This window comes from Thermobia domestica, chromosome 14, assembly GCF_964235325.1.
Source record: "Thermobia domestica chromosome 14, izTheDome1.hap1.1, whole genome shotgun sequence".
Taxonomy (NCBI): Eukaryota; Metazoa; Arthropoda; class Insecta; order Zygentoma; family Lepismatidae; genus Thermobia; species Thermobia domestica.
In genome coordinates, this window is record NC_137467.1 from 153,062,837 (window position 1) to 153,081,971 (window position 19,135).

Sequence of the window (19,135 nt, forward strand, 5' to 3'; positions counted from 1 at the left end):
TGTGTACCGTGGCTTTCTTATTGTTTCTCTTTATTATATTATGTAATATAATATTTCTAATTTGATGTGATTTCTTAATTCTGTAGTTAATTACTCTTAAACTGTTATGGTTGTATCCGAAAGCGGAACAAATCATTTCCAGAGACAAGTACCATGTAAACTTCTTTATATAACCCACTCAGAGCTGGTTGTTTGTAACCAGCTAGCTAAACCGGAAGCGGAAGTGACGTTTTCTGCACCAGCGTATGGTTCTGGCTCCGCTTTTGAACGTGCAGTACCAATCTAATATATGGACCTTCGAATAATTCCTCGGTGTCGTCATCGGGGTGCATGTAGCTGGGTTCTTGAAATGCAATCCAAAGTTGATGTCTGACGGAACCTGAGAACCGTGAAAGCATTTGCACACGCATATTACCAGTCTCCTCTAATTGAACCTCAAACCTATATTGCGCGTCACGTTGTACCTTGTCTTCAAATGCAACCGGTCTCGTGTCTTTTAGTGACCTGTGATCAGACAGTTAGTTACGTGTGTAAAATCCCCGTCTGCCGTAACCCATTATAACACTTTTTTTTTTTTTTAATGTCAAGTTTGAACCAGTTCTGTCAATACTCATTGTGTGGCCTTTAGTGACCTTTGGAGGTCACAGCATTGGTCATAGAGATTTGGCTCCATATAAGCAATTGACCGGGGAGAAGAGGTCCTCAGCTACAACATATCCAAAAATCGGACAGACGAGGAAATCCAATGCTTTTTGTACGGTGTCCTTTAAAAATCTGACAGAATACTTTGCACGGTGATGATAATAATAATCTGGTTTCGAAAATAATTACCTTTATTTTTTTTTTTCAATAGAGATACATACAGAAACTCATAAATGCTTTTCTTGAAATATTACATATAAGGATTTAACAAATAGATTTCAATGCCACGTTCCTTGTCGTACCATATACAAAAGCTATAGTATGAATGCTCCAAAGAAGTTACCGACACAGATGTGTATATATCTCCATTAAAAGACCTGAAAGACAAAAAGAAAACAAGTCAGTAGACGTTCAGTTACGTCTTCACAGAAACTAAGCACACTTCATAACAGATTTTATATAACTGGCGTCAAACAAGTATCTTTACTGATACAAGTCGCTTTTGCTGATATATATATATATTTTTTTTTTTAATGTTAAAGAACCTGCAGGCTCAACACCATACAGACGAAGCCAGTCACCAGGGGCATATTTCTCAAAATTACTATTCTCGTAATACAAGTGTAAAAATTTTCAAAATTAAATATTGTACCTAGCTATATCATAAATACTGTCACAAAGTTTGGAGTGGCGCTGTAGTAACCCGGAGTGGCACAGTACTGCCATCTGTGTATAAAGCGGAAGATGCATGTAGTGTGTTTGAATGTTCATGACATACGTTGATATTGTACTGGAGTTCTGATAGAGTGGGGCGATTACGAAAATCGTGTAGCAGTAATTGCACTACACAAGGTGGGGAAGACGGCAAGTGAGATTTTCAACCTTCTGAAAACCCTACAAATCAGCAAGATTCGTGTATCGCGCCATACAGCGATACACCGAGACTGGAATGGCAGCTGACCGCGCAAGGAGTGGCAGATCACGAACGGTACGAACCCCGCAGGTCCACAAAGCAGTCGCAGAAGAATTCGAAGAAATCCTGTTCGAACACAAAGTGTGATGGCTGCTGAGATGAAAATCAGCAGAAATTCCATGTCTCGTGTGATCAGGAGTGCCAAGGTGTACCAGGACACAGTGCTAACTCCTATAGTGAAACCACTGTCTGCTACCATGTTCTCAGGAGAAAGATGGACCTTCCAGCAGGATTCCACTCCAGGCCACAAAGCGAAAACAACCCAGGAGTGGCTGGCACGGAACGTCCCCGACTGCATTTCTACCGCTGATTGGCCTTCTAGCAGCCCGGATCTTAACCCGTTGGACTACAAACTTTGGGCAGTTCTTCAGGCAAAGGTCTGCCATAAACGGCATCCATCTATCGACAGTCTGAAACAATCCTTGACCCGAGCAGTGAACAATTTTCCCATGGACGTGGTGCGTAATGCCATTGACCAGTGGCCGCACAGACTTTGTGCCTGCATCAAGGCCATGGGGGGCATTTCGAAAAATGATTGGTGCATCAGGTGTACAACATATAAATGTACAACATGACCAAAATAATCTGCCGTGGTGTTAATACTCTCTGTGTTATTCACATTCAAACTTGTGACAGTATTTATGATGTAACTAGGTACAATTGTATATAAAATGAAATCATGACAAATTAGAGGTATTAGTATTTAGAAATCACTTTTACTATTATTCTATTTTATGCTATTTTCTGGCCTGTAAAAGTCATATTATAAGATTTGTTGCTTTGAAAAATATGCCCTAGATCTTGTCCTACTACGTACTCACGCCCTATTTATTTTTTGTTGCGTCGACAGAAAATTTCTGTTTCTAAATATATCAACCCTGGAGAAATTTTTACTTCAAAAAATATGGCTGTTCTGGATGTTCTTCTAAAGTGCTAATTTTTTCGGTCCAAGGTTGATATACATCAGAATTTTTTAACAAACATTCGATCGAAACTTTGTTTCCCTTGAAAACTGTATTGAAAACAATGATAAAAAAAAATAGTAGATACATTGTACTTTTGAGCCTCCTGTTCGGATAATTCGAAGTAATTAGAGAACAAGAATGTTGTCTTGGACAAATCACAAGCAGAAGAATGCAGTCTCTATTTTCAGTTTTGCACAGGCAGCTGTAGAAAACGTGACACAAAAACACAATCCATCCGATGATGATAAAAAAAAGTTGATATCGATATAGGCGACGATGTAAAGAGAGCGTGTTCCATATTCACCTGATGTTTCAGATGTGACTGAAAATTTAAGATCTATCGAATGTCAACCAAATCGTATTAGTGACGTATTCTACACACTTAATTTAATTTAAACTTTTTTTTTTTTTTTTAATCATACAAAGGAATCAAATCAACGTAAACCAAGATCACGAACTTCTTTGTGAGAATTATACTAAGATGTGTTTCCCATGTTACGTGAGGCTTAATTTATCTTCGAGTATTGTTGCTTGTTTGCGGTAAGGTTTACTGCATAGTTATTTTACTTTTCATACACAGTACTTTTGTTCGCTTGACATTAGGCATTTAAAATTGAACGTTATTGGATATTTCGAATTTTGGACAATTTTGAGTTTTTTTCCATGTCTCAAATTCCAAAAAGTTCGCTGTATTTGAGTTGAAATTTCGTAGATCTATAACGAAATTTAATCAGTTATTGTGAGTACAAAATACATCTTTTGGCTTTTTGTGTATTAGGCCCTTTTTTTCCCTTAATTTTAATTAAGCGTTTAAATTACGAAACTGAAAAAAAAAAGTGAGCATCAGATTTTTTCACTATTAATGCTACTTAAATTCCAAAATGAAATTTCGTGACTTTTTCGTGAACTTTTCTTTACCAAATCAAAAAAATTTCCTAACATTTTCAAGAGCGAATTTGCGTGCGAATTGGGCCGAATTTTCATCCATGCGATAGAAACGTACTTTGCTTACAATTTGGTAGCGTCTAAAGCCGGCCATAGACATTTTTATGGTGAATTTTGACGTTTCACAGAACAAAATTTTCCAATCTGTACTTACACTTGTACAGTTAAAAAAAATCGTGACACAAAAGCTAAATTTCGTGACTTTTTCGTGACATTCGTGACCGATAGACACCCTGTTAACGGATAACGTAATTCCGTCTGAAGTTATTTCAACAAACATGGAACTTACTTCCTTCACATTTTGGAATAAAGGAGTCTTGTCCTACTGACGGATAACAATTATTTGAAATATAGTTGATGTCAAGTCTAGGAGGCTTAGGTGGGCAGGTCATGTAGCTAGAATGGAAGAAAGTAGAAACGCTTTCAAAGTCTTGACTGGTAGACCCATAGGAAAACGACCATTAGGAAGACCTAGGCGCAGATGGGAGGACAATATTAAGATGGATCTCGCAGAGATAGGAATACAAAGTAGAAACTGGATGCAATTAGCTAAGGATAGAAGTCAGTGGAGAGCTTTTGTGAACGCGGCACTGAACCTCCGGGTTCCATAGGCCATAGAGTTAGTTAGTTAGTTATAGTTGATGTGAATTATTTGGCTGTTATAAGAAACATTAAGGTAAATGAGGTGTATTTCTTATACTTTTCTTTTATTTGTTTCCATGGAAAGTACACAACCTTTTAAGTATTGAGGCTATGTGAGACGTGGATCACAATTCAACATCGGATTCGAATCACATGAATTTCCACAGGAAACTGAACCTTGGTTACCCTCATGCATAAGCTCAGAATGCTAATTAACGAAATTCGTTACGAGGCAGTTCTTAAAAAACAGTGGTTTTCCCAATGTAATTTAAATGAAACAAAAGCAACAAATAAAATTCCAGTGTTCTTTCATTTTTAAAAGATAATGTGTTCTTGTTCCATATATGGAAAGTACAAAATGCAAAAGCTGTACCACTATGGCCTAAGGAACCCGAAGGTTCAATTTCGCATTCATAACGACTCTTCATTGATTTCTATCCTTAACCAACTGGATCAAGTTTTTACCTTTTATTTCTATTTCTTCAAGATCATCTAATAACGATAATATACATATGTTACTATAAACAATGGTTCGTAACGTATATGTTTTACTTTTATGCACAGATCTGTCTATTTATGTTGTTTAGTTTGGGCCAAACATAAATATCTAGGTTACAATTAATTAAGAAGGTATATCGAAGTATTTTCGAAAAATACATAAATTTGAATATATCGTATTCTGTGTCATCATTTTGTACCGTATTCGGTGTCATATCATTTTGAACAGTTAATTAGTAAATTACGTTAAAATAATACTTTATTACATTCAACCGAAACTTACAGCAAATATATAACGAAGTGTGAACTGAACATGAATGAAAATTAACGTTACAATCCTAATGTTATCCTTCTATGTGCGCGTAATTTTCCTAATAATCTTTTTCAGACTGTTTCTAGTAAAAAATTTAAAAGCGTTCCTGCTTTCTTTCATATTGGCTGTAAGATCTGCCTCCTAGTTTTCATGACAGTAGTAATGTATGGTAAACTGTATAAATTGTGCAGTTCCTTGTTAGGAAATTTCCGCCATTCTCGTAATTCTTCGGTCCGAATATTCGTTTTATAATTTTATTTTCAAGCACTTTCAAACTGCGTTTTTCCCATAAAGTACACAACAATGTTTCGGAACGATACAACACAAGCATCATTACCCTTTACATATTTTATTTACGCTTTATATTCTTCAACAGAATTCGCGAAGACAGAAGCTTGGACTGAATAAAAACAAGAAGTCCGTACTTTTAGTCGACATTTATTTCTTCGTGGATAAGGTTTTGGTCTTTTAGAGCTGATTCAAGAAATTTGGAAGATTCTATTTTGTCGAATATATTTTAACATAGATATAATCTGCAGTACTAGGATCATGTTGAATTTCCATGCATTTACTTTTAAACCCGCATGTGCTTCCTGGCGTTTACTAAAACTTCTGCATTTCTTTTTACTTCTCTCATATTACCTTCTATCAAACTGATATAATCTAAACCCGCAAAACTACAGAAGGCGCCATATTATTAAATTACGGAACAGCTTCGGTAAGTTTTTCAGCGATTAAACTGAAACTTCACCAGTTAATTCACCTCACATCTCATAACAATAACTTCTTGCAAGTTTACCGGTATCGTTGTGATGTGTAATCTGATAATTACGTTGTTACAATGACGATAAATAAAAATAGCATTACATGGGAAACTATCACAAAGAATGCACGTTTTGAAAGTTTTGAAGACTTAATATAACATCACTGCACACAATGAATGTTTTTTGAAAGAAAAATACACCTAATGTATCATGCTAATTTGCTGATAGTTTTTCATGTAATACTACGTTTTTATATTCGTTCTAACAAGTTGCTAACGGCGTTACATATCTGGATAATAACAGTGAAGTTTCAGAAACTTACTGCCATGACATAGATATGGGGACTTTTTTTTTCTTTTCTTTCAAGCTCTTGCATCTCTACTTGCATGAATAATTTTTTTTTTTAAATAAAACCTATTTCAGAAACGGAAACTTTATTAGACTACAATTTAGTAAAAAGTCACAGCATAAACACAACTTTTTTCCTCATAATAATAATAATAATAATAAATGACACTTTATAGAAAATAATTACCTCCTACGTCTAAACTTTACTACGATTCTACTACTGTCCTGGCGAATATTGTCGCCTCTATCGGTAGCTCCAGGTAACACTCATATAACTTTTATTTCTTCTCAGATCCCCAACTGACTCAGGATGTGGTTAAAACTCCTGCTAATGTAACTTCTATTCAAACAACTACTTTTCCAATGATTCTTCCCTTCCTTTCTTCTTATTGCTGCTACTACACACTTTACACTACATATTTTGGAACGACAAACATACTATAAAACTAGTTTTAAGTAATCACAAATTATGCAAATATGCATCGAATTATATATATTTAGATAAATATGATAATGATAGCTTCATCGCCTATTTAACTCCAAACCAACTTAACCCCTGTGTACTATTGTCCGTTCACTCTAGGATGGAAGATTGTTTACAAACAACAATTGTAGTGCGAGCGTCAACACCTTGCTTCTCACCCCTACATGGTAAATTCATGGTTGCCAGGCACATGAATCGCCGAACCGAATGTACACTCATGTCCAAAATTATTGTCGCATGTCTATAAATATGTTGTTGTAGAAATATAATTTGATAGCGAATTCGCCCGGTATATCTTATAATGTTAGTATGTGTATAATCGGCAAAGATCTACATGTAGCAAATTTCATGTCAAAAGAGCAGTAAATAAGAACAATAAAATGAAAATAGAACTTTCTTGTCCATTTAGCAACATTTTGTTTTACTCATTCTAATTTTCGTATTTATAATTCTTTTCCTATAAAATTTACCACAAATATACATTTCCCGATTATACACATAGTATTATATTAAAAGTACCCTGCAAAACCATTATCAAATTATATATTCCTACAAGAAGACAAGTTATAGATATGCGACAATCATTTTGGACATGAGTGTACCTACTTCTGCACAGTCATAGAACAATTGTTATTACTACATAAATTGCTGCTTTTGGGGTGACAGATATTAACGTTATGACAAATCGAGTTAGTTATTAGGTAATACAATCTTACATATAATGCACACTCAATTTTGTACAAGTGTTCTTGTTCGAAAGTGTGCGAAAACCTTGTACGCCTGGCAATACTGGAAACATGCAGCTTGTATTGTAAACAATAAACAGAGAAAGCGAACACCGTTAGGTTCGCTGGACAGTGTTGTTTTCATGATAAGGCGACAGAAACATCTTGTACTGATTGTAAACAGAGGCTGGGAATTTCGATGCGAGTATAGGTGGAAATATTCTTGCCACATTATTGCCTGTTGGTGAAGGTTTGCAATGTTGCAAACTGCCAAGTCTAGGATTTCATACTAATTGAACGAGCTTTGAGAAGGATTAGTATGATGCAATAATTATAAATACTAACAACCATAGACTTAAAGTATTAGGAAATAAAGTATGCTGCTGTAAGAAGAATATAATACACATTGAATTACGTGTTCAAAGTACAATATAAAGCGAATTTTCACATGTAAATATTTAAAAACAGTACACATTTACCCTGTTTGGGTGCCCTTACCAGACACTGTCCAACACACACACACACACACACACACACAAAGGCATTAAAATAGGTAGATCGAGCGTGGGCATGAACCCAGCTCTGGCTGGTATTCCTTATTAAGGTTTTACTCAGTCCCACGAGGTGAATGCCTAGACGATAGCTTCTGTAAGGCAGGGGCGGATTCAGGACGGACTTCTGGGGAGGGCGGTGGGTTTTAGTACTGCTACTTAGAGCTACTTTTAAGAGCTCCAAAGTCTGGGATGGGTTTTATTTAAATATATAAAATAAGAAAGTTTCCTCTCCGGGGGGTCCTGATCGTCCCCTGGATCCGCCACTGCTGTAAGGCCAGAATTGGGCCAAACACTGAGGCCCCAGAATTGGCGGGAAATATATTACGCCAGAATGTTGCCAACACTTCCACAAATATTATGGTGGTGGGTTCCGATATCTCTTTTTCGTTTTGTATGTGTTTAAATTCATTATGAAGTAAATGTAGAAGTGATTCTTTCATTCTCTTTCTTTCTTTCTTCTCATTTTTCTCATCCTCGCTCTCTTTTCCTCACCTTCTTAAAATCTGAATACTATCCTCCTGTAAGATTGTTTCTCTCCACGACCCAAGGTTTAAAGAGACCAACCTGATATAGTTAACTATTAGCAGAACTGTACCAATAAATTCACATTAGAGAAAGCGCCGTAACTTAGATTTTTTCTGGGGGCAAGCATTAATACGTGTATTTGGGCCTCCTAGAAAAAGTTTTTTCTCATTATGAGGCCCCCCTTTTCTATCTTTCTCTTACTATCTATGTCCCCCGGAGCCTGTGGCCCTCCCTTACGGCAAGGTTTGCGGGGCCGTTACTTACGCCCCTGGGCCGCTTCCATACATGACAGGGGACAATATTGACATCTCAAAACCATACGAATAAATGTTATTTCTAGGGCCCCTAATAGTAGACGTTTTTTACTGAAGTGGGCCCACGACTCACTTTTGTTTTATTTACCTTTTGTGCGCTGCTTTATGTAATGTAGTGAAACTGTTTGATGCTTCATTTATAATTTCATGTTCGTATCGTATATGGATTAAGAAAATTTTGCCTCAAAATGGGCCCCTACGAACGGCGAGGAACCTCCCTGGGGGGCAGTTGCCCCTCCCCTGCCGCACACAAGTTACGGGTCCTGATTAGAGAAGAGGTAAACTGTTTCGAAATTTACGCAACTTGCAAATACCAAACTCTACTAGTGCTAAAGTTGATGAGTTAGTGCCACTGTTACTACTGCGATAAGGGGAAAGAAGGGGAAGGACTGCTAAGATTCGCTAGCCAGTTTTTGTATCAAAACACAGCGCCAAGCTACAGTAAACGGACAATACCAAGAACATTGTTACACAGGAATTACCATGGAGTCTTCTAGAACCCCATCTAAATTATGTTCTTTAAGCAGAGCCATCAAACAGACAACTGAAATTTTTAGTAGGCGTCTTTAGCATACACTCGAGATAGAATGTAAGACAAGATTGAATTGTAATCTCACTTGTTTAAAAGATATACCACGATAAACAAATATGGGGTCCCAAAAGACAACATGGTAGTACACAAGGGTTAAATTTAATCATCTTGGTGTAGGCTTTTCCACTTACCTCAATTATAAATTACAGATGTACTGCTTTTCCTATCTTAACCTTCTGGCCTCTCTTTCGGACTCAAGTAATGTTAGAATGTCACCTTCTCTAACGGGACCTTTCACATTTCGAATGATCTGACGATTCTGTTCTCCAATGAACTCCACTTTCACCTAAAAAAAAATATAGCAACTGACTATTAATATAAAACCACACTAGTTTTCTTTAGAACACGAGATACATTTAACAGACTACGTTGACTGGATTAGGGTTTACTGATCCTTTTAGCACCAAGTCATGGATCTCAACGTCAGATCCGGACCACACGAGTTCCCGCCGGGAATCTAACCCGGACCGACTGCGCCAAAGACGCGTACGCTAATCATACAGTCACGAGGGAGGTCCAATTAACAGATCTTGTACACTGTAGGTAACCGGAAATACACTCTCATGGTCAGGGCCCGAAAAACCTCGCATGCCACGTTGCCATGGCGACTTAGACTCCCAAGACAAATTTGGCGTCCAGTTAATTTACGGCAATACATGTAGGTCTATGTTTCAAATTTGTATTTTTATGGCACCTACACCAGAAGAAAACATTTCGAACAATGCTGATGATTCATTATGACATTAAGTAACAAAACTGTTTTGTTATAAATTCGTTCTATGCACTTTTTAGGAAAAAAATGAAATCTTTCAGTTGTCGTCCCACGGTTATGCCGCCTAGGCTAAAGGAGACAGTCATGATGAGAAATAAATGCAATGGTAGGATGAATAAAGTGAGAGGAGGCGGGAGAACCCTAAGAAAACCCAGGCACACGGTTTGTCCACCACGAAGTCCACTTGGCTCGAAACGAAGTTGGCGCGGGATCGAACCACGGATCCCAATCACCAGAGGTGAATGCTCTACCACTGAGCCAGCGCGGTCCCACTTATTATTTAGAGTTAAGCTGTCGTATGTATAAACTTTTTCTCAGTCTATATAATTGTGTTGGTTTCCACAAGTTATTATAAATACATGTTAAACAGACGGGAAGAACACGCACTAAGAATTTAAAAAAAAAAAAAAAAAAAAAAACACTCATGTAAATAAAACTTGTAACGACAGCCTTGCTTCCAAAACTTGGATCTCTCTCCCATTATGACCTACACCAGCGTTTCACAAACTATGGTTCACAGATCACACATGTTCCTCAAAGTCAGCCCTTATAGTCTTCTTAGATGGAACATTAATCCAAGACGGAAAAATTAAATTCAAAGTGAATTTCGCTTTACGCACACTATAGCTGAGAATCTCAAAGGAAGTCTGAAAATTACCCAAGCAAGCATCTTCCTACATTTTCCCTCAAGACTGACATTTTTGAAATTTATAAAAATATTTTTGATGGCCTTCATTCAAATAATAATAATAATACCAAAATAAAACTAAAGAAGTTCTAATTAAAATTATTTTAAAAATATGAGTATACTACTATTAATACATATTCAAGATTTAAAAAAAAAACTATATAATTTTGGTTTTGAAGGGAGGAAGACTATTGTGGTAGATAGAACATTCTGTGTAATAAAAGCGGTTATTCAGGGTTGTGAAAAACCCAGGCTTAAAAAACAACCCAGTGGGTTTTATTAAATTGTGTACGCCCATTTAAAGCCACCTTCTTACTTAAAATAACATTTAAGCACTCTCTTCTATTGTACACACGAGAAAATGGAATTTCCATTGTCAGGCAGCGGTGCGTGTGTCTGGTTAGATCCTAGCTCCTGCCAAGTGTTTTGCGGCGAACAAGCACTGTGTGTATGGGTCTTCTCGGGGTTGTCCCGTTTCCTCCCACTTTCGTCATGCCACCATTATTATTCATTTCATTATCACAGTCTTCCTTAGTCTCGGTATATAATCGTGAGATATAGAACTAAATTTTAAAATAACAAGAAAAAGTATGACGTGCAAGGGAATCCGTAATCTATTCACATTCCGTGGTACACACTCTGCACTATTGACACTCACATTTCGATTTCGAGGAGGAGGTAGACAATTTTGTAGAGTAACAAAGAAGTGAGAAATTATATATAATACATAATCCCCTATTACACTCACGATTCAAATTGCTAAGCAAACTGAAGATTTCTTTAGTTTCCCTCAAAATCAACTTTTTCTTTTTAGTTCTCATTTTCAAGGTTCAAACTTGATTTTACGATTAAAGGGCCTTTGTACTACACGACACATACTCCGCCAGATACGCAAGAAAAATTCGGAAGTTTCACGATCAGATTGCCGTTAGTGTTGGGAAGATAAAGCATATCTTTAGTAATTTCTTTTTAAAGTAAAGTGTTTATGATTGTAGTTAACTGATGTATGGACATTTTGTTATTTGTTTGTGCTAATACGCCAAATATGTACCACAAAACCAAAGGGAATATTAGTCGCACTGCTTTTTATTCCCGGTTATCTGAAATGCTAGTTTCTTCCACGGGAAGAATTAAGTTCATGGAAAATATTTGAGCCTCCTCTCCCCATTAAGATATATGCCTATTAATGAAAATGTAATAATGTTAACTCCGTAAAACATTATACAGCTCTATTTTTAACTGTAAATTTATTTCTTGTGTTTCCGTATTTTAATGATTTTACCTGATTTAAAACTTATCGTCAGTTTAATACCATTGACCTATATGAAAATATAGGGAGGAAATGGTAATTTTAAGTTGTTCCTATTTCGGGCGAACTCAAAACAGCTATATCCTTTCGGATCGTACATTTATAGGCCACACTTTAGTTATTTGCAACTAATTTCATATTCCTACGGACATAGTTTCTGATCGAAATTTGTTTTTAACTGCTGCACCAATTAAAGATTCATTTTCAAATTACAGAAAAGATTTGGTGTGCTAATACTATAAGCTGAGAATAATTTCTGTTCGTTATGAAGAGGTTTCTAAAGCATTTGTAGTAAAAGACGACTAAGACTATGTCCGTAAAAGGGAGGGTCCTATCCCATAATAATGCATATATATATTCTTGCTGGGACAAAATACTTTGTTCGTATTATGGAAGTGCACGCTATGGAGAGATGTCGGTTAAAGGAGGCTTCACTATATTTCATCAGCATAGTTCATTAAAAATTAATCAATTCTGCAATTGAGTTGATTTTGAGGTTAACGTCCTGCTCAGCAGCGAGGCTACATGAGATGTGGACCTACTGATTAACATGGAATCCGAACCACACGAGCTCAATTCTGCAAATTAGCCTCAATTTTAATGATAATATAATCTCAGTATTAATTACTCAGAGCTACTTTTTTATTTATTTTTCTTCATGTTCTTCTGAAGCACTTATGTTACACAAAGACGGAACCTACTATTTATGCCAGAACCAAATCACGTCGTAATTTGAATCCGGAGCAGTTGACGCATGCACAAATTATCGAGCGAAATCATACTGCGCAGAACAGGTTATTCTCCATCACAGGGTTTATTCTCTCCAAGAGAGGTGTGTTACACGACCTTGAGAGGAAGCATTTTGAAGTGTATAACACTCACAGTAAAATATTAGGTTTAGAACTTGCTTCTGTCTTTTTCTTTTTCCTGACATTCGAGGCTTCACTGTATTTATATATATAAAAAAAAAAAAAAAAAAGGTTATAAATTTACGATTCAAAATATTGTCCACCGTTCCACCGTTGGCCACTACCTTCTCCCATCTTTCGGGCAGCGTACAATTCCCACATCGAAACAACTGCTTAACCCTTGAGGGGAGCCACGTATCGATGCAATTTTGACTTCTTCGTAAGAACGTACGTGTTGGTCAACCAGGCCGTGTCCCACAAGTGAGCGAAACAAGTGATACAGGGAGTAATCTGAAGAATAGGGCGGGTGAGGAAGGATTTCCCATTTCAACGTTTCCAGGAACGTTCTGACCGACTCCGTGACAGAGCCGAGAACTGTAATGCTGCACTATCACTTTATCGTGTCCCTCATTGTATCGCGGCCGTTTGTCTTCAATTCTCGGCTTAAACATATCTCGGCAAGATCGCCTGTGATTGTTTCAGTCGGTTTTAGCAGCTCATAATACACTACGCCGAGTTGGTCCCACCAAACACAGAGCATTGACCTTGGGGTTGTGAGTATGCGGTTTGGTCGGGAAGTCCCCATGATTTTCTGCGCTTAGGGTTATAGTAATAAACCCATTTTTCATCGTCACAATGCAATACATAAATCCCTTCCGTCTTTGCTTTTCAAGCAGTTGTTCACAGGAAAACAAACACTATTCAACATCTCTCGGCTTCAACTCGTACGGCACCCAATTTTCTTATTTCTGATTCATTCCCATGACTTGAAATGGCTTGTTGAGTCACTCCTAATGATTCTGCCAATCCTTCTTGCGTTTGACACGAGTTTTCACGTAATAATACATCTAATTCTACATCTTTGAAAATCTTCTCTCTTCCACGTCAAAATCACCCTTCTTGAAGCATTAAAACTACTGACACGTTCTTTTCCTAATAGCGGTCTCGCCATAAATATTTGAAAGTATTCAATGACCTTTCACCGCAATTTCTTCATACTGAAACAGAAAATTAAAACCTTTTGCAAATGACAAGAATTTAGCTCGTAAGCTGATATTTTCAATCGAGAATAACTTTCAACGCGAACACCAATTGTCTAATATTTTGATGAGGTTATGTTGAGAAATGCCCAAGCTTATAGTATGACGTCTACAACTGTTCATTTCCACCCCCACTTACAACTAGAGCGATCTATTGGAAAACAGTGGAAGCAAAGTTAAACACCTATAATATCTTTAAGAAAACACACCGAGAGAAATAGCTTACCCAACCATCGAAATTACTCATTTTGCATAACCAGGATTCTTACCTGTGTACACTGTCCCTGAGAGCCGGTACGACCCAATACTTTCATAACCTGAAAAAGAAAATTATAATTCAACATTACTCTTATAGTATACAGAAATACTTAATGGCATGAGGTTATCTGGTGGGATCTGAATCACATGTATTTCCACAAGAAATCAAACACGTATTTGCGCTAGAGTAAGAACACTAACATTTCGCCCCAGTTCCGAAGTACATCACTATATTTCTCATTCATTATGACCGGGGTTAAAATTTTTAGGGCAGTTTTCATTTACAACAACAAAAGGCTAAAATAAGATGAAAAAAAATCAGAAGCTATACATTTCCCTCAACTACTTTGCCAATTGCCGTTTTATCTACCTTATATAAAGCGTGAGGCATCTTTACCACCTGAAATACCGAAGAAACGAGGACGCTAGCGATATATGGTTTTCAGTAAATAGCAATATCAAATGAGGTATCGTTAAACGGAGGTAAATATCGATGGGTGTGGTGCGAAAAATAACGAAATGAAATGAAATCTTTGAGTTTTACGTCCCACGGTTATGCCGGTTAGGCTAAAGGAGACGGTGATTATGAGAAATGAATGAAATGGTGGAATGAAGAAAGTGGGAGGAAACGGGAGAATCCCGAGAAAACCCACGCACGCGAAAAATAACGATAAATGGGGCATCAGGAAGAAAGTAAATTTTCTGTAATGGAACAAGAGACATGAAACACATACGAGAAGAAATACAACACTGTTTGTCTCATGCTTCTACTTTAGTTTAACTGAACGGTAATGTATAAGAAGTAAATGTCCAGTTATGTCGCATTCGTGTACTTGGGCCTCTCCTATCCTGGTTTGGGCGCAATTTTTGGGATACTTCAAAAAAACATTTTGCTGGATGCTTTGTCGTAGAGTGATCCAGTTACTAAAATGTGCTCTTGGGTACATAGTTTAAAACTCACTATCATACCTTGTACCACTAACTTCCGTTTGCATATAAGTCGTCATCCCACACAATGTTTCTATTCTCGCTGGAACCACTATCAAGTGCTGGTGCGCCATAAACAGGAATCCACTTATGTATTCACCAGTTTTCACCGGAGTCTAGTTGATCTAGAGTTGACAGGGTGTATTACTGAATACTAGGTGCAGATTTTTTCTAATTACAGGTTTGAGGTGCCACACTAATGTAATCATAGTGTACTAGGAGAGTTCTGTTAGAGGCATCTTTTACCAATGAAGGGAATTTTAAAGACAGTAATTCAAGATATATTAAGATGAGTAATTTTTCATTAATTGCAAATAGATGGCAGTTTTTTTTCCTTTTTTTAATGGATGGTCAATTTACAATAACCGAGTCAAATTCAACAGATGGATTACGCGCTGTATCGGTGGACCAATTTTAGGAAATATAGCGGATCAATTGAAGAATTGGTTTGTGAGAAAGAATGAGCAAAAGTCAGCTGAGAATAGCTGATGTTAAGAAAGTATTTGTTGTTGTTGGTTGTTTTTTATGATGTAAGCGGCATTATATGTGGAGGCAGAAGGAACTATTTGATGGAGAGGTACACCTGTTATGATTTAGTCGCGGGAAAAGTAGTGTGTATATGGCGCGTATAATTCTACACGATTGTACACGATTTTCTATTCGAATTGGAAAAGTTTACACGCCTCTGGTTTGAAGGTATAATTAACCTAACCTAATTAAGATCACTTTGGCACTGTTTTAGATGGCATTTAGTATCTCCCCTAAAATCCACGGGTTAAGTGCCGTATCGCCGGACCAATTTTAGGAAATTTACCGGGTCAATTAGAGAATTTATGTAAGTTTGTGAGGAGAAATGAGTGAAAGTGAGATAAGTGAAATAGTAAAAACTGGAAAAAGTTGTTGTTTTTTATGTAAGCGTCACAGTATGTGGAGGCGGAAGGACTATTTCGAGGAGAGGTACATTTCTTATGATATAGGAGCACGAAAGGCATGGCGTTGGGGAAGAAGGAAGAGCATTTCGAGGGTTATTTAGCGGAGTATTTATTTAAGGAAAAGAAACCCGAGGAAATTGTTGTACAGGACGTTTTCCAGAAATTGGAAAAGTTAACAAGCCTCAGGTTTGAAGGTAACTGACATCTAACTGAACGGGAATGTATTTCTGCACAGTGTAGAGAAGCTGTATTGTATGTTAACAGTGAAGCGTTGCAAGTGTGAAACCACGACAAGTGCTATTGAAATTTTTAAGACCGCCAAAACCCACATGTTGTCACTACCCTCGCTTACGATTATACCCACCGTCGCTGACGCGGCTGCTTCCTTCGGATGTACCCCCTCGCTCCGCTCGGGCCCCCCTGCTGCGCTCCTGCCCTGACTCAGATATTTGTGCTTTTAGTGGCCACCTAGCACAGGCTGGTTTGTTTTTGGACTAGTTTATATGTCCCTAACGTAAAGTAACGTCATCTAACGTAACTTAATGTTATCTAACAAAATACAATTGAATGCAGTGCATTTTGGTGCTTTTTTTTCAGTTTTCAAAGTGGTCCAGCGATACGGCACTAATGCCAAATCCACACATAATGTGTTTTATGCCACATACTATGTTTTGCACTATCCTCGTTTGTGTAAACCCACCAAAGTTAATGTGCCTGCTCCCTCGGACGAATACCCTCACTATCGTTCGTAAGTAATTTATTATTATCAATTTGAAGTAAATATTCCATAGCAGAAACTGGACGAAACTATTCTCTCACGAATTGCATTTGCTTCAAACAAATATGTTACTGACTTCGCACAAAGCACACATTTTTCTCTCTGCACAAGGTTAGTGCCACGGAATTATAATGTAGTACGTTTTCTTAATTGTAATATTCTTACCTCCAGATATTCATTAAACACATTAACTACAAGAAAGAACAAAGTTCAAAAGTTGGTTCCAGAGTTCCTAGCTAAATTTTGAAAATTTACCGGGAGAAAGGAATATTTTGTTGGTATGTGTGCTTGATAATGTCTAAGAGCGAATTTTTTGGACATCAAATGAAATCAATTTTGTAGCTAGTGCAACAGTAAGAAGTATCCTCGTGCACCGGAGATGAGAAGTAACTGTTCTTAACAATTACCTTTTAAAAAAAAAAAAAAAAAATTATTCCGAAGTTGGTCATCCGCTTGGTTTTCGACAAAAAAGGTATAACAAATACGAAACTATCAGTTTTTAGAAACGCTTTAAAATAAGGGTATAATAGAGTATGGGGCTTGTGTATAGCTCGCTCCTCGCAGTTCTTTGTCACCGGAACTGGAAGAGTCACTACTACTACTACTACTACTACTTATACTAAAGCTTCCTTATCACAAGATTTACATCTTAAATCTTTATAACATGCGATTCCGATTCATTAAGAACTAATATGAATCGTTAGAATCTATTAAAAATCACGGGGGGGAGCGGGCTATACTCAATCCGAGTAGGGTATTGTCGGGCTAACTTAGAGAAGTTTGCACCAATTTTGTTAAAAATAGCATCTAAGTTCTCGTCTCGACGCAACTAAAGTCGGGCATCCAGAACACAATATAACGTAACTAACCATGTAATAGTACCAAAAGGTGAGAAATTACTTTTTCAATCAATGTTACGCAAAACATTCTGGCTCACATCTGTGAAATTTATCCGAAGTACTATACCTATAACTAAGATTTCTTAACATATCAAAGATATCTTGCAGCTAATTACTATTTTAACCTTACCCTAGCTAAAACCACTGGCTTCTCCATTTCTAAATATAATTTTTGTTTCAATACACACTACTAGAACCCTGGGCGCGTGTTCAATCTGTTGCAGAGAACGTGCTCTTCTTCTTCTTCTTCTGCGGTTGTAACTTGCCTTAGCGAAGATCGCTCTCCCGGCAATTATATACGGTATGATGAAAAGGACGAGGAAGTGAGATGAATCTTTAGAGATGCTTATAAGATGCTAAATAACTTAGTTCTTTGTAAATAAAGATAATAGGCAGTAAGAACAGGTGGAGATAAGGTGAAAATGAACGAATCTACATTAAAAGGGCCAGAACCGTGAAATTTATGAAGAATAGAGAGAAATGGCGGGCGATATTGTTGATAGAGAGGGCAAGAGAAAATGAGATGATCGATAGAGCCAGTATCGAGACCACAATTACAAAGTGGAGTAATACGTTTTCGGAGAAGATATAAGCGTTGGGGAGTATACAGAATGTGAAGTCTGTTACGGAGCAGAAAATGGAGGTAGGAGGGAGAGAAAGGATGTTGAATAAACCAAGATGGAGAGCGGAGAGAGCAAGGATGGTACCAGTACCAACGTGCCTTTGTACAGGAGGCATTATAAGCAGTCCAGCGTTGATAATGAAGTGTAATAAGTCGTGGAAAAAGGTCAATAGGCGAGACTGAAAGATCGATGGGAGTGCCATGCAGGGCTCCGAAACGGGCGGCGGCATCGGCAAGAGAATTCCCGAGGATGTTGACGTGGCCTTTGGACCAAATTAAGCAAGTAGTATAGTTGAGGGAAGTCCGGCGGTATAAAAGAAAACGAATTTCATAAAGAATCCAGGAGGATTTTGAAGTCCAGGGGGAAGATTGTAAGGATTGGAGGAGAGATTTAGAATCAGTGGCGTTACAGATAGATGTATACTGATGGTGAAGAGAGTGAAGAAGAGTCGCAAACAAGGCATAAGCTTCAGTGAGAAAGGTAGAGACATAATGGGGCAGTTGAAAGCTGAAACATTGTTGCAGAGAGGAATCGTAGAAGGCTGATCCCAAATGCACGCCCTGGCCAGAACCATCGCAGTACAAATGAACAGTGTCCTGAGGGAGAGGAGGAATGGATGAGGAAAAGCAATGTTGGTAAGTTGCGGGAGGGAAAAGG

General features: G+C 37.4%; 2 protein-coding genes across 4 annotated transcripts in view; one reads left to right on the plus strand and one right to left on the minus strand.

Moving 5' to 3' along the window:
* Positions 1–19,135, plus strand: part of LOC145670407 (diacylglycerol kinase epsilon-like) — a 126,828-nt gene that overhangs the window by 31,665 nt on the left and 76,028 nt on the right. The gene's annotated exons all lie outside the window — the stretch shown is intronic.
* Positions 816–18,130, minus strand: LOC145670406 (small ribosomal subunit protein eS28). Its single transcript, XM_081739048.1, has 4 exons — positions 17,986–18,130; positions 14,271–14,318; positions 9,416–9,570; positions 816–1,019 (listed from the first exon to the last, which is right to left on the minus strand). The coding sequence occupies exons 1-3, from the start codon at positions 18,010–18,012 to the stop codon at positions 9,448–9,450; spliced, it is 198 nt and encodes a 65-aa protein (XP_081595174.1). The 5' UTR covers positions 18,013–18,130; the 3' UTR covers positions 816–1,019; positions 9,416–9,447.